At 43.1% G+C, this 16,147-nt stretch overlaps 1 protein-coding gene across 6 annotated transcripts in view; it reads left to right on the top strand.

The window, feature by feature from the left end:
• Positions 1-1,391: 1,391 nt before the first annotated feature.
• The window catches only part of SLC25A13 (solute carrier family 25 member 13), a 174,304-nt gene continuing 159,548 nt past the window's right edge, over positions 1,392-16,147 (top strand). Inside the window, exon 1 of one of the 6 annotated variants that reach the window (XM_026506157.4) lies at positions 1,392-1,564. In XM_026506157.4, the coding sequence (XP_026361942.1) occupies positions 1,550-1,564 (15 nt within the window). In that variant the 5' untranslated portion in view covers positions 1,392-1,549. Of the gene's footprint in view, positions 1,565-10,620; positions 11,220-16,147 lie in introns of those variants that run through there. The other 5 variants (XM_044386679.3, XM_026506164.4, XM_057304275.1 and 2 more) reach the window with 5 other exon arrangements.

Raw genomic sequence — 16,147 nt, 5'->3', positions numbered from 1 at the left:
TTGTCTGACTATACCAATAGTTCAGTATTGCCCCATCTTCCACACTGCAAGCAGAGTGACCCATCTATATTGTAAAACTTCCCACACCACATCCCTCTCTAAAGCCCTTCAATTACAGTGCACACCCTGCAGCAACGCCCTCCATGACACGGTACCCACTTGTCCATCCAGACCCTTCATCCACCAGTCCCACAGCTCAAGTCACCTCTCATGAACAACTACTTTCATAACTTGCGGTGGTTCTCCAGCAATTTCTGGGCCTCCTGCCTATCCTCTTTCTTTTCTCCGGCTGGAAAACCCTTCCCCTCTACCCCACGGAACTAATACACAGCCACTTTTCTGCACTCAGCTTAGGCATCATCTGCCCTACAGTACTCCCAGAGTCCTCAGCGTTCCCATGGTGTCCTGGGAATGGGCTGTTGCCTTAACAGGTTATTTATATAAAAGTTAACTATTTATGTGTCCGCCTCCTCACTAGCCCTTAAGGTCTTTAAGGCCTGAGACCATCTTTCAAGTCATTTTGGTGTTCCCAGTTTCTAACACAGTGCTTGGCACATGTAGGCACTCAATTGGTGTTGATTAATTAAAATAATTAGTAAACACTTTTGCTGAAAGGTTATATCCATAAGCCAAAAAACACTTAAAGCCTTTTTCTCTGACCACCATTGCCTTAATTATAAATTTTCATGGCAGAGACGAATGGCATTTTGATAAAGAGGTAAGATCTCCGGAGGTTATACATTTAATTTTTCCATTAAAATTTTGACTTATTTTAGCAGGGCCTTTATTCGGGGGGGGGGGGCGGTTCTTTGACCTCTACCATCCTAATAAGCAGGGCTGAAAGGAAGTAGCCTCACAAATACTATGTTCTGCACTATATATACCTGTTTGGTACTTAGAGTTTACAGATTTGGCCTCAAAGTAATTTGCCAGCGATATTACTTTGCTATCTTCCTTTCGGCCAATGCCTTTGGACACATTCTAGGATGGTGCAGAGTGGAGCCCCTTCGAAATCGAACCGACAAGGAAAATCTGGCTGAACAGTGGACCTAGTGGAGTTCTCCACTTCGTCAAGCTGCGTGCCCCTCCATGCGGGTCTCACCCGCCCTGGAGGAGCCCCTGGTACGGCCGGCTCCGGTCGCAGTCGGCAGCTTGCCTCGTCAGGTCACCTACCCCCAGGACGCCAGCTCGCGCCCCGCCTGGGCGTCCCGGGCCCTGGGCACCCAGGTAGGCCGCCGCTGGACAGCGCAGCCCGGGTCACGTGCGCGCGCCCCGTCCACCGCCCCCGGACCCGGGCCCGCCCCGGCCGCAGGGCAGAGGCCGTCGGATCACGCGCGCCCGGGCGGCCCGGGCCGGGCGCAGCCAATGGGCTGGCGGCGCCCGCATGACCCGCGCCGGCGGGAGGGCGTGGGGAGGCAGGCCGGGCGCGCACGCTGCCGGGCTGTATCGTCACCCCCACTGCCGCCGGGACGGGAAGTGAGCCGCCGGGGCCCACAGTGCCAGCTAGCCGCCAAGAGGGTCCTGCAGCCGCCCGCACCCGGGGCGAAGCATGGCGGCCGCCAAGGTAAGCGTCGGCCCGTTGCCCCGGGGAGCGTGCCGGCCGGCCGGGGCCCCGCGGCTCGGGAGCCTCCGGCGTTCACGTGCCGAGTTGATGCAACGTGGAAAACAAACAGGGGCCCGGGGCAGCTGTTTCACCTTGCGGGAGCAGGGAGGTGACCGCTCCTCCCGGGCAGCACATGTGGCCCGTGCGGGGACGGAGGCCCGACCTTGCGGTAGAAACTTTGCCGGCTGAACCCTCCCACTTGGCCCGGGAGGGGAGTCGGTGCCTGGTTGGCGTCCTGCGGGCTGAGCCAAGGTCGGCTTGGGGAAACCCGGTGGGCCCGGGGCGGGGGAGGGCCCGGGTTCATCTGGGCCCCTCCGCCACCCTAGAGCGCACCTGCTTCTACCCTGGTTGTTGTTGACTCGGGCTGCTTCCCGGCGGCAGAGCCCGGCCTGAAGCCCGAACCTATTAGGTTTCAAAGGCTCCGCCCTCCCGCGGGTGGGGAAGTCACCTTGACTTCCGTTTTGGAGACTGTTCGGAGTAGTTGGCCTGCGCGCGCGTGTATAAAAACTCAAGAGGACCCTCATCCCGCCCTCACTTCTCATCCTTCAACCCCCTCTCCCCATCTGACAACACTTACGTACTGGCCTCTGAGCGTTTGAGAGGCTTCTTTTTAGAAATGACAAAACAGATTGTCTTGGGAGCTTGTAACTCTTGTGAAGTTTTACTTAAAAGGAATTCTGCGTAATGTGAATCATTCACTAACCCAGAGGAAAGGCAACTCCGACAGCTTGACCTTTCCTCTTTCACCGTTTCTTGAAACCTGGACACCATTTCAGCCTCTTTGGACTCCCATTTCAACTTTTCTGACAGAATACCATATTTAGTCCCAATCACTTGAATCATTGGAATTTATTGCTTTTAATTTTAAGTTCACGAAGGCAGCCCTTTAATCAAGCCTATACAACTTCTTAGTTCATTTTAAGTGCAGTGAACTTAAATATACCCAACATTTCAAACATTTGTCCTTAATCAAAACTCTGTGATAACCCTCAAGAGGAAAACATGGCCAACACATCATATTCCTATTTATTCAAGCAAACTAATCACATTTGCAATGGAAATTGTAAGCAGACAAATATATTTAAATGCTGTTCTATGACTTAAGTTTCTCCAGGCTCCCCAAATCTGCAGACTTCTTCATGTTCCTAGACTATGTGGCCTATGTGGCCTTTTTCTTTTCTGTAATTACTCTTGAGTTGCATCCTCAGGAGTGTGGTCTTGGGTGTATGCATGAGTGTATTTATGTGCGTGTGTGAACATATGGGCATAGATAACTATTTTAGGCTGATTCTTTGAGGATCCCTGGTATTCATTTTTGGAAACTACGTTAACCCTTTCAAACTCAGTAGCCCTTGACCTTTTCTTTGCATTAAATTTATATGCAGTCAGAGTACAAGGCTTTCATATGAATGTGTTCCCTCTGGGTGACTTCTTCCAGCAGAGTAGGTGAAAGTAGATTCCCGTACTTTATTTATTTATTCATTTATTTTTATATCTGCAGATGATTTAAATAATTTTACTTAATTTGGAGATAAAAATATTGAGGAACCTAATTTGAAGAATGTGCATATAAGTGTAGTATAAGAAAAGGATCATTAACTAGTATGAAGTCAATAAGTGACATGGAAACATTTAACTTTTTGGTTGTATCTTTATGCAGCTGTCACATCATGGCAATAAGTGCAGTTGAATTTTAGCCAAGTATGAGAGGGAAAATGAAACATTTCATTTTTGCTCTTAGGAAACTTGTGTTTTTGTTTATTTATTCATTTTTGCCTTGCCTCTTTTCAGGATTTCTGATGGCTCATGTCATATATACATACATATATTTACAGTCCAACAAGACATCAACATCAAGTCAGAGCAGATGAGAAAAACAGGATAAAGGCAAAGTAAGACACAGCCAGGACTAAAGTTAGTGGAAAACAAGGATGTACTTGCTAGAGGTGACTGAATTTTCTAGCAGCCAAAGTAAAGAGGAAATGATCAGTGAGGTCAGTTACTTGAGAGAGAGGTCTCCTTGTACGGAGGGTAGTTTCTCCCCATGTCCTTTTTATGCGGTGAGTGAACTGCATTCAAAACTAGCTCATGACCGCAAATATATGTCTGTGGTTTCCATAAGGCCATTTCTTATAGTGTCGCTCATTGTAGCTTCAGGGAAGTGCAGTAAAAAATGTAGTCTTAAAAGTTCCCAAAATGAGCTGTGCTGGTCTACCTTAGTCCAAGAAAGTCTCTTATTTAGTTGCCTTTGAACACTATCCTTGCAGGGTGATTGTGTCGGCTACTGGTTAGTGCTGGGCAGCCCAAGTAAAAGGCTGTGCTCTTTGCTTTTTCCTGGAATGCAGTTATTCCATGTTGCTGGGTTGAACACAGAGCTATAGGCTGGACAGTCTCATTTAGAAGTAGGATTGACATCCCCTCTTAAAACATGAAGAGCATGCCTAGGAGAGAGCCCACATAAATGGAATGTCTCTGAGGTTGGGCCAAGAGTCTGAAACTCAACAATTATAGGTGAATTCCAGCACTCACTGTGATGACTTATTTGAGTATTTAATTAGGCAGAATTGATATTTTCTGGATGAACTTAGCCATACCTAGCAGTTTCTTGATCTCTTTATTCTGAGTTTCCTTGGTCTTTTTTTTTCCAAATGTAATGAATTGTTCATGTCCCTCATCCTTTAAGTAGTTCAAATAGGAAGGCCAAGAATCTCGTCTTTGGCCTGCTTTTATTTTGATTTCTGCATGAAGGCTTCTGCATAACAATGCAAAAGGTATTCATTTTTTCACGATGTAACATTGATCTAACTCTTAGTATTTTGAGACAAACTAAAAAAGCTTCCATTTTCTTGTTCTGCCTACTTTTATAAGAATAATCCTTATGGGTTCCCTTGCTATATGGTAAATGGTAAGTGGTCTGCCTGTACTATTTGTGTTGTTTTCAGGATTTCTTTTAAAAACTTCCAAGCACTGCCCCACATGTATTAAAATGCAGATGAGTCTTTAAAATTATATTTCATGCAACTCCACAAAAAATGTATTTTTAAAAAGTAGTAATAGAGGGGAAAACCTCTCCTTCCCCTTCACCCCCATTTGGTTGTAGCGAACATTCCTTCTTGGTCATTGGTTGAGTTTGTATATTAATGATGATGAAGTGAAACTAAATGAAACTGCTAAAAGTTAGAGAATGCTCACTCAAGTTCAGGCATGAGAGATGTTCAAATACAAAACTGGACATGGACCAATAATTTGTGTAAAATTAGCCTGGAACTAAAAGAAAGAAATTTGGAGACAAATTAAAGCATTAATAATAATGAAAATTTGGTCTGTAGGACTAGTATACTTAGTATTGATACTCCATTCTTGGGTGAGTTGTTGCCATGATCGTATTGTGTTCTTTCTAATGTTCCAAATGTGGCTAAACTGAGATATGAAAATGAATTAGTCTCTGTTTGGGCCTTCAGGAAAACCACAACCATACTACAGGCTGACTCCTCTCATGGAAATTCCCTAAGTAGGGTTAGTGCCATAATAAGGGCTATAGGAGCATCAGGGAAGAAGACCTTTTCTGTGGGGGTAGGAGGTGGTATTTCGGCAGGAGTGGTTGGGGGAAAGAGGGAAGACCCATTCCAGTGATAAGAAACAGCAAGTGAAAGGCAGAGACATGTTGCAGAGTGACCTTGGTCTGGCAGCCTTTGCCCTGGCCGACCTAGTTTGGAGCCCCTGTGCTGTGGGTGTTCTCCAGTTAGGCCACACACCTTACAGGTGTTGGTCAGCCAATAGGGAACTGTGGGGTGGGTGTGGTGGGAAGGGTTGAAAGTCAACATATAAGGTAGGGCACAGGTCTGTTTGGATATGGAGTTCTTCATGAGACTGCTGGAGGGGCTCTGATTCCTTCTGCTGCTTTGACCTTTTGTCCTAGCGCAGCCTCTGCTTTTGTTTGGTTCTTAAATGGAGTCATTCCACCCTGTGTTTTCCACTCTCTGTGAGGATAAGGCCTACGACCATGGTTTCTTCCTACCCTCAGCATTTGCTGCTTTGTAAACACCCATCCTTCCTGCCAGGATGCCTTCGGGTGGGTCTTGGAGCAGAGGAATGTGTGACTCTGCAGATGCGTGTTGGTTTTCCTGGGGATTAAGGGGGCTGTGCCCTCACCGCAGTGATAGAATTCCCTTAGCAATGATGTCTTTAACAACAACTGAGCTCGCTCTGTTTTCGTGGCCTGTTTAACCGGACTGTCTTGTTGGGTTAAATCGGCCTAATTAATGGTGGCTCTGGTCTGTTACCTCAGAATTATTCCCAGTGGTTGATTTGTAGCGTGGTGGTCTGGTTTGTTGATTGGAAACGTTTACAAGAATAGAGTACTCATACTCAACCATTTCCTTTGGAAATTTGCTGTGCAGTTGCGTGAGTGAAAATAAGCCTGGATGGTTCCTTTTGACTTTAGGTGCTGACAACATAGCAGAGTTGGCAGTGTTGAAATTCTTAGTAATTTAACCTAAATAAACCACTCTATTTAATGACTGTTATTAGGCTGGTAGCTTTGTCTTGATTTCCACATGTAGTCACAGTTTCCACATGTTATCCATGAAAATTGTTGACTTGATACAAGAGTCAGATATTTCAAGATACACTTACTGTTCTATGGTAAAATGTCTGTTGCATAAGACTTGTACAGTACAGTTTGTAAGAAAATTGTATAAGTAAGTGTAGGGGAGGAAAAAGTTTTTCTGGACTCTCCTAGGGGTCCCTGGCTGGATCTGAAAATTAAATTGACAAAAACATATTGACAGGAGAAAAGCATACAAATTTTATGGACTTTTTACCTGTATATGGCAGTCTTCACAAGAGAATGAAGACCCAGAGAAGTGACCAGGGCAGGAAACTTTTATTCCTTTTAGACAGAGAAATAGTGGACATGTAAAGAATTGAGACGAAGGGGTTTGGGCCAGGAGTAGTAAATGATGAAGAAGTAACTAGAAGACAAGGGTTAGTTTAACGAGGTTTGTTTGTACAGCTGTCTGGGTCCCCATTCCCCATCTCTCGTGATAAGAATGTCTTTCCTTCTCCTGGTACAGGGAGGGTACCCTTCACATGGGAGATACATGACTGATTTTAGGAAAGAGGATTGTGGGGGAGGAGGTCAGAGTGACCTTCTTGCTTCTACTGTTTTCTCAGACTCCTTCGGCCTCAGACATTCCATATGCCAAGGTGCTGCGTTTGGTGCAGGGATTCTGAACCCCATCATAAGCCTGATTTGAATAGGCTTGTAGCCCCAGATGCCTGTTTAGAAGTTTTTCCCAGTTAGACTCGTGATTCTCATATGTCTGAGTCTGGTCACAGTGGTAGGTTGAGCTGCAGAGGAGCTCAGAACTGATTTCTTAAGTGGAAAGAGGCTGCAAAGAACATTTTGTTCGTGTATTTTTAAGTCCCTAGCTCTGGTTTAGTGAGGAGCTGGCCAGGCAGGAGTGGGTTATATGCCCGCTGCTTCCACTGATGGTGACAGCGTGGGCAAGTCTAACTTCTCTGGGTGCTTAGTATCACCCTGTGGAAAGCAGGGACTGTCTGTGACGTGTGTCATGAGCAGATGCAATAAAACGTGTGCAAACACTTGGGGAGTTAGTGCTATAGGATGGCCGAGAGATGTCTTTGCGGGCTGCGGGACATTACCTAACTGAAAACTAGGGGACATAGACATTATTTGACTTACCTGAACAAAACAGAGTGTGCTTTTCTTAAGCATCTGATCCATTCACTGTTCACCATAATGGCTAGCCAGTGTGGCTGCTTAGCCAGATTCTCGGAGTGGTCTTCCTGGAGCTTTGCTATTGGGAGTTTTGGTCCATGGACCAGCAGCATTGGTTTACCGGGCAGCTTGTTAGAATTGCAGCGTTTTTGGACTGAGCCCAGGCCAAAGAGTCTGTCGGATCAGAATCTGCATTTTAACTAGATCTCCAGGGGACTGTATGCACATTAAAGTTTAAAGAATATTGGTCTGGAACTCTCATTACTGTGTAATTAAATGTAGCTGCCTTCCTAAGCCAAGGGTGCAGCACCTTTTAAATTGGTTCTAAGTTAGTCCAGCGTTTTGCAGAATTAAATACTTAGTGATAAAATCCAGTATAAATTTTAGGGTTTTAGGATTAATTTTGGTTCTGCATTGGGGTCAGGGTATTATTTTTGGAACACATCCCTGAATTATTATTTAAGGGAATGTATGAGTATTGTACAAGGGTTGTACTTTTCTCCATTTCTTAACTACCCACCCATACTTAAAGTTCCTGAAAATGAACTTGTGCCTCTTCTCTTTTTTGACATTCCCTCCTGAAGGTCACCAGTTCTGAAACTGTTGGCCTGCCCTCCTTATTTCTGGCCTCCTGGGACCCCATGTTCCACCCCTTCCTGCCTGTAACATCTTCCGTCAGCTTTCATGATGTCCCCTCTCGTGGTTGGCCTCTTAACTCTCACATTATTCCTTATTCTCCTTTGCGGCCTCTTTTTGTCCTTCTGCTTCCCCCTGAAATGTTGATGGCCCGAGATCCTCTTCCCTCTGAAAGGTGATGGCTTCATGTCAGTTAGTCCGGGTAGCTCTCCCAAGCTGTTTGTTGGAAATCTCAACTTTTCTGCCTCAAAGATATTTCCAACTATGCTTACCTAGAATTGAATTCATCTTGTTGGTCGTTCCTCACTTTCAGCCTGCAACTTAACTTTCCTACTGGTTAAAGTTTCCAGAAGCTCAATTAAACACCTGTTGTGGACGGCCAGGAAAGGCCATCCGCAGGAATTTGAAAGAGGACAGAGATAGGGGTCCAGTAAACGCTTCTACTGCCTTGGAGCCGGTGTGTCCTGTCTCTCCCGTTTACGTCCAGGTCTTCATTACTTTTTAGCTACAGCGTTGTTATAGCTTCCAGGCTGGTCTTGCCTTTGGTCTGTCCTCTTCACTTCCCTCTCCATTCTGTCCAGATCTGTCAAAGGCAGCTTCTCAGGTTCACTCTTCCTGCCATGCTCATAGCAGTACTGTGTTCACGTGGATAACACTTAACAGTTTTTAAAAGATGCATTCAGGTGTGTTGTTGAACCAACCACCTGCCAGCTCATACTGTACTGGGCTTACCAAAACGAGTAAGCTATTGGGCATGTTTTCAAGAACTCACAGTCTACGGGAATTAAAATAACCGGATAACATGAAGACCCACACTTCATTATTTTATCTTTATAATCATCTACAGCATAGAGGGAAGGTATTGTAGCTTCATTTGACAGGGAAACTTAAGGCTCAGAAAGGTTATGGAAATAACAATAACAACAGCAGGTTACATTTATTTAATACTTACAGTCAGGCACCGTTTGAGGCCCTCTGAACATGGATTTAATCTTCTCAATAATCCTATGACATGTAAGTGCTGTTCTTATCTCCATTATACAGATGGGCAAACTCATCTGAACAGTGTTTAAGTGTCTTGGCGAACAGAGAGGTTAAATGATTTGTCCAAGGGCGCACAGCTTAGAAGTGGCTAAGCTAGGATTTGAAGACCAGCAGCCTGGGTTCAGAGTCCAGGCACGTAACCATCCTATGACATTGCCTTCTTTAATTTACCTCGTTACACAGCGTAGTTTCATGTTGCCTACAGAATAAAACATCTCTTTAGCCAGCTAACGCCTCCTTGGTCTTGGCTGTTGTCTAACTTCTCCCATATTCCCTCACGCTGGTTCCCTTCTGATATCCTTCACAGTGGTTGTGAATGGAACCCCTGTTCTCATTCCTTGCCATGAAGCTATGGCAGCAGTGTATCTCCGAGGGTAAAAGGGAGCCTGTTTTTTGTTGTTTAATTTAGAGCTCAGAGACAGAAGTGTTTCTTGTCATTTCTCTATGTTGCTTGGGAGGTTTTTTAAGTTTTTTATTTTTTTAGTTCTCTTTAGTTCTTAGGAATGGGGTCTTAGTTTTATTACACCGTTCCTTGAAGCACCTGCCACGATGTTAAAACCCATGTCCTAAATTTATAGCTTTTTATGGTTGGTTTATTCTAATCAAGATTCAGACACAGGCCACACAAGGCATCTGCCTTTTAAATCCTGTTAATCTGTAGGTTCTCCTGCCTCTCTTATTTTATTTCCTTGCTGTTAATTTGATGAGGGAATTGGGTCATCTTTACTTTCCTACGATTTGGATTTTGCTGATTGCATCCCCCTGGTGTTTTTCTGTCCCCAGTGTTTTCTGACAAGTGATAGTTAGATCGGGAGGCTTGATCAGGTTTAGGGTTTTTTAATTTTTGTTTTTTGTTTTTGGCTTGAATGCTTCATAAGGGGTGCTGGGTGCCTCTCTCAGGTTATTTGGCAGTTGGTACTGAGTGCTACTTCAGGGGCCACGTAATTCTTGATTGTTTCCTGTGATGTTATGTTTGATCAGTGGGTTTGGATGTTGCCTTTCTATTCCAACAACTTTTTGCATAATGGTTTATTTGAATTGGTTAAATTTTAATATTAACAGTCATTCTTGTGTATTATGATTTTCATTCTTTAAACACACACATGTATGTGTGTACATATACATATTACAGTGAGTGTGTCTCACAATTATTACAAAAAATAATGGCTTTTAAAATCAGTTGGATATTAGTGGCTATAGACTTTGTTTGGAATGATGAAATGATTAGTGCTGGTGGTTGTCCAACATTGTACATACACTAAATGCCACTGAATTGTACACTTGAAAATGTTAAAATGTTAAGTTTTGTGTATGTTTTACCATGATAAAAACAAATCAATTGCAAATAGACTGTAACACATTGAATTAAAAAAAACAAGCCCACACAACACTAGCATTCCGTGAATGAATAGTATTCATCCCACAAAAGTCAAAGTGAGACAGAGAGTGGGAGCTAAAGCTCTTATTTACCAAAGAATGCCAACCAATAAAGGCAGAAGGCTTGATAGAATTAGAAAAAGGAAAAAAAAATCATTTCACAACCTGTAGGTAAAAATAATAATTGATTAAGGATCTTCAATGGATGCTAAAACTCTTCAGTAAAAGACTGTTGGAATTCCCATTGTCTCAGAGTACCTCCTTGTAAATTACTAATTACGGAGGGGGAAAATGTACCTGTACAGTGAAGGGCTCTGCCTCAATCTGCGATCCAATTTAACGTCATCAGGAAATGGGACAAGCTAGCATTGCCAACCCACTGATGTGGTGCAGTGGGAAGTATACAACATGCATGACTTTTGGAGAATTCTTGCTAAAAATGTTGAATCTGAGTCTAATCCTGGAGAAACAATCAGACAAATCCAGAAAGTAGGACTTTCTGTAAGACCTCTGGTCTCACTTCAAAAATGTCAATGTTGTGAATGAAAAGGCTAAAGACCTCCAAAGAGATGTGACAAACACATGCAGTGCTTGAACCTGGGTCCAAAATAAATAAACGAAACAGTAAAATAAATAAACAAGAGAATGTCTAACTGGTGTAACTTGAATGAGTGTATACTTAATGATTCTGCATTGGTTTGCCAGGGCTGCCATAACAAAGTACCAGAGACAGAGTGGCTTCAGCAACAGAAATGTATTTTCTCACACATCCAGAGGCTAGACGTCCAAGATCAAGGTGTTGTCAGGGTTGGCAAGGTGAGACAAGATTTAGAATTTGCTCTTTAGTTCTTAGATGGCCTTCCCCCCCCCCCTGTTTCTTCACATGGTCTTCCCGTTGCGTCTGTACCCTAATTTGATTTCTTGTGAGCATTCACACACTTCTTTTATTGCAGGTTGATATTGACTCTGAGTTTGAGGGTTCTACTTCTTTCCATTGTCTCCCAGCTCAGTACCAGGAGAAGCTCAGCCCCTGGTTCTCTTTTTTGGTGGTTTTTGGAGATTTGTTAGCCCTATTTTGGTGTTCACCAGCAGTTTGAGAAGAGCCTGGTCTTGACCTTTGTCCAGTTTTCTATTGGATTATTTGTCTTTTCACATTGATTTGTTCTAAGAGCACTTTTAAATTAAGAACCTTGGCCCTTTGCCCTGTCTGTTGCACATTTTTTTTTTTTGGTAGTTGTTTGATGTTTAACTGGTTCATACTCACTTTTGATTTTTAAAAATGTTTATGTTATGTATTTAATAATCTTTTCATTTATGGATTCCTTTATGGATTCTAGGCTGTCTGTCATGTTTAAACGTGGCTTCCCCACTTAATATTATGTAAGAAACCACTTGTGTTTTTCTAGTACTCTTTATAAGTCTCTCTTTTCTTTTTGAAATTATTTACTAATTATCTTCAGTTATTTTGATATAAGATGAAAAGTAGGGAACCAGTTTAATTTTTGTTGTTGTTCAACCCCAGGAGGTCATGAACCTTCACTAGTGCCACATCACCAGCCAGTATGACCTGCTGCCAGCTCAGCCTGGACCCTTGTTGGCTTAGATTCTTAAGAGAAAATACGATTAGTTCAGAAAGCCAAGAGAGCCTCCCCTTGGGGCTCAGCTGTCCTCTGATGACTCCATCAGCTCAGCTGCTGTGAATAGGAATATGGAAAGGGTACCAGTAACTGGGAAGCAAGGCACTGCTAGATTCTGCCCAGCTTACGCCACTTTCATTCAGTCCTTTCCCTCCCTCCTCCCCGCTCTCTCTAACAAATGAGAACACAGGAGGTCATATTGCTGGTTAGTGATAGGGTGAAAATTTAAATGTCCAATTGCAAGGCCTGTAAAATAGGGGCAAGTAGCATTCTGTGAGGGGAATTTGATTGGACAATCTGGAACATCTTCCTGGAGGAATTGGCATTTGACTTAGGTCTTGAAAGAGCTGCAGCATTTTTTAAACTTCTCATTATGGAAATTTTCCGTAATGTGCAAAAAAATAGAAAAGTAAAATTAACCCCCATGTTCCTATCTAGCCAGTTTCAGGAATTATCAGTTTATGACCGGTATTATTTCATTCATACCACACTCTCTTCCTTCCATCCCCCTGAATTTTTCCAAGCGAATTCCCAACATCTTATCATTGTGTATGTAAATATCAGTGTGTATCTCTAAAAGAGATTTTTTAAAATGCACAACCAAAATACTATACCTAAAAAAAATTCAGTGATTCTTCAGTATGATCAAATATCTGTTCTGTACGCACTTTACACATTTCTCCATTTCTTATAATTTTTTAAAATAGTTTTTAAAATTGTCATCTAAGTAAGGCCCAGGCATTGCAATTGATTGATGTGTCTTAATTTTCTTTTAATCTCTGGGTTTGCTTGCTCTTTCAGTCTTGTGTTCTCTCTTTTCTTCTGAAAGCCAGTATAATATAATGGTTGAATCTTGGACTCTGTACCTCAGTTTCCTGATTTATAAAAAGGGGCATCATTGTATTTGTTTCCTGGGTCGGTGTGCTCGTGTTTGCAAAGCTCAGAGCCAGGCCTGCAACATCGGTAGCTTTGTAGCAGTGTGGGCTGTGCGTTTGGAATCACAGAGAAGTTGCTCAGAATAATGTCAGAAGTCTGGGGACTATGGGAAAGACAGAGGAGGGCTCATGTGAGTGAGATTGTGTGCAGTCTTTAGGATGAGGGGCCTGGCTGTGCAGAGGGCTCCTGTTCTTTTTCTTTCGGCTTCCTCCTGGGTCTTTGAGTATTCTTCAGTTTGACGATGTTGGTGCACAGCGGAATTTTGAATAGGTAAGGTACTATTTAGTGGAAGCAACTTTTCTATTGTCATTTGATTTGCTGCTTTCTCTTCCTCTGCATTTATGAAGTTAACTGTTCTTTCTCAGAAGCCATTTTAACTTTCTATGACATTATCTGGGCTCCAGCAACTTGTGATCTCCTAAGTAGAACCTTTCAGCACATTATAAATATGTCATATACTTTTTATATTCCTTTGTTCCCCATCAGGAACATACATCCCAGTCTTCAGAACAGCACAATCAGTTTTTATTCATTTAAGGAGCAGTAGTAATTTGACACTTGCTAATATGTAACAAATTATATTGGGAGCTGTAATTACAATTGCAGCTGGTTCCTAATTATACTGTAACCTTGATGCTTTAAAAAAAATTACGACTGAGTTCAACCTGTAATACTGGAGAATAATATTCTGCATTAGGCAGGTCTGCCTTCTGCTGAACCATGGTCACTTACGTACCATAATGCCAACTTAAAAAGAATTTATTTTAAATTAGTTTCAGCTACAGTGTTGTCCAGTGGTACCCTTCATAAGGATAGCTTAAAGTCCCCATCCCTGCTTGCCAAATTTTTGGCACATCCTCCAGGTATTATAATTAGTGTCAAAACAACCTGGGCTCTTGGATCATTTCTGGCTCCGTGATTTACCTACTCACTTAAGACTTAGAGTCTTACAGCTTCAGTTTCCTCATCTGGAAAATGGTGATAGTAATGACTCTTCACTTTAAATAGTTTTAGTGATGTTTAAATGAGGTCAGATATAAAGCCTTTTAGCACCATGCCTACCATAGAGTTAAGGACCCAATAAAAGTACCTGGTCACTGTTAATTGCCATCATCAATAATGAATGAACAATCCGGCTCCAGAGACTTTACCTCTGCAACCCCGGACTCCAGCAAAATTACAATTTTAGTGCTGCCACCACTCTGATTTGCTGAAGCACGTATCTCCACCCACATTGTACCAACCACTCATTGCTCAGTCCGTCATCCCCCTCGTGAGGCAGGGTCTCTAGTTTATTTGGGATTGTGTTCTCTGTGCCTGGTGCTGGGCCTGGTGATTGCATTGCATGAATGGGCAGCACCATCTAAGGCAATGGTTCTTAACTCAAGGTGGGGTAGTTCTGCCCCAGGGCATGTTTGGTAATGTCTGGACACATTTTTGGTAGTTTCATCTGGGAGGGGGGGTTGCCAGGGATGTTGCTAAACATCCTGCAGTGCACCAGACAACCCCTATAACAAAGAACGATCTGACCCAAAACGTAGGTTTTGGGGCCAACATTGAGAAACTCTGCTCTGAGGTAATCTGACTGCCTGGGTTGTGGCCCTGTGGAATAGGCATGGGGTTTGGGGTAGATCAGCCTGTGTGACCTGCAGTTTTCTCAACTGTAAAGAAAGAGAATGCAACCTGCTTCAAGGGTTCTTTGAAAATAAAGGGAAATTATATAGGGGTGTCCCCAGTTACTCTACCTAGTTAAGTTAATCTTTTTTTTTTTTTTTTTAAAGATTTTATTTATTTATTTGACAGAGAGAGAGCACAAGCAGGGATAGAGGCAGAGGGAGAAGCAGACTCCCTGCCAAGCAGAGAGCCTCATGTAGGGCTCCATCCCAGGACCCTGGGATCATGATCTGAACTGAAGGCAGGCGCTTAACTGACTGAGCCACCCAGGCATCCCTAGTTAAGTTAATCTTGATTGTCCTGGCTACTCATGATCTTTTTTTTTAATAGACTTAATATTTTTGAATCGTTTTAGGTTCACAGCAAAATTGAAAAGAAGGCTCAGAGATTTCTTATACACCACCTGTCCCTAAGCACTCACGCTCTCCCCATTATTTTCCTTCAGAATGGCACGTGCATTGCATTGATCAGTCTACATTGACACATCATTATCACCAAAGTCCCTGGTTTGCATTAGGGTTCACTCCTGGTAGTGTACATTCTGTGGGTTTGGACAAATTGTATAATGATATGTATCCATCATTATAGTATCATACATGGTATTTTCACTGCTCTAAAAATCCTCTGTATCCTGGGGCTCCTGGGTGGCGCAGTCGTTAAGCGTCTGCCTTCGGCTCAGGGCGTGATCCCGGCGTTATGGGATCGAGCCCCACATCAGGCTCCTCCGCTATGAGCCTGCTTCTTCCTCTCCCACTCCCCTGCTTGTGTTCCCTCTCTCTCTGGCTGTCTCTCTCTGTCAAATAAATAAATAAAATCTTAAAAAAAAAAAAAATCCTCTGTATTCTGCCTGTGCTCCTTCCCTACTCCTTCACCTCTAGCAGCCACTGATCTTATTACTATCATACATTTGCCTTTTTTTAGTCATATAGTTGCAGTCATACAGTATGTAGCCTTTTCAGATTAGCTTTTTTCACTCAGTAATATGCATTTAAATTTCCTTCACGTCTTTCCATTACTTCATAGCTCTTTTTTTTAGTGCTGAATAATATTCCAATATCTGGATGTCCATGGTTTATTTAACCATTCACTGAAATACACCTTGGTTGCTTCCAATTTTCAATAAATTAGGAATAAATAAAATGCTGTAAACATTCACGAGTAAGTTTTTGTGTGGACGTAAGTTTTCAACACGTGGGTTGTATAGTAAGGCTTATGTAATTTTGTAAGGAACCGCCATTCTGTCTTCGACGATGCCTGTACCATTTTGCGTTCCCGTCAGTGATCGTGAGTCCTCCCGTTGCTGCACATCCTCTCCAGCGTTTGGCGGTGTCAGTGTTCGGGATTGGGCCGTTCTGGCAGGCATGTGTGGCTATCCTGTTGTTGGATTTGTATTTCCCTGATGGCAGGTGATGTGGAGCATCTCTTCATGTGTTTGCTTCCTGTATGTACGTCCTCCTTGGAGGTTTTTGTTAAGGTGTTTGGCCCATTTTTGTATTG

This window comes from Ursus arctos, unplaced genomic scaffold (genome assembly GCF_023065955.2).
Source record: "Ursus arctos isolate Adak ecotype North America unplaced genomic scaffold, UrsArc2.0 scaffold_3, whole genome shotgun sequence".
Taxonomy (NCBI): Eukaryota; Metazoa; Chordata; class Mammalia; order Carnivora; family Ursidae; genus Ursus; species Ursus arctos.
Note: the sequence above shows the minus strand (reverse complement) of the source record. Positions and strands in the feature narration are given on the sequence as shown.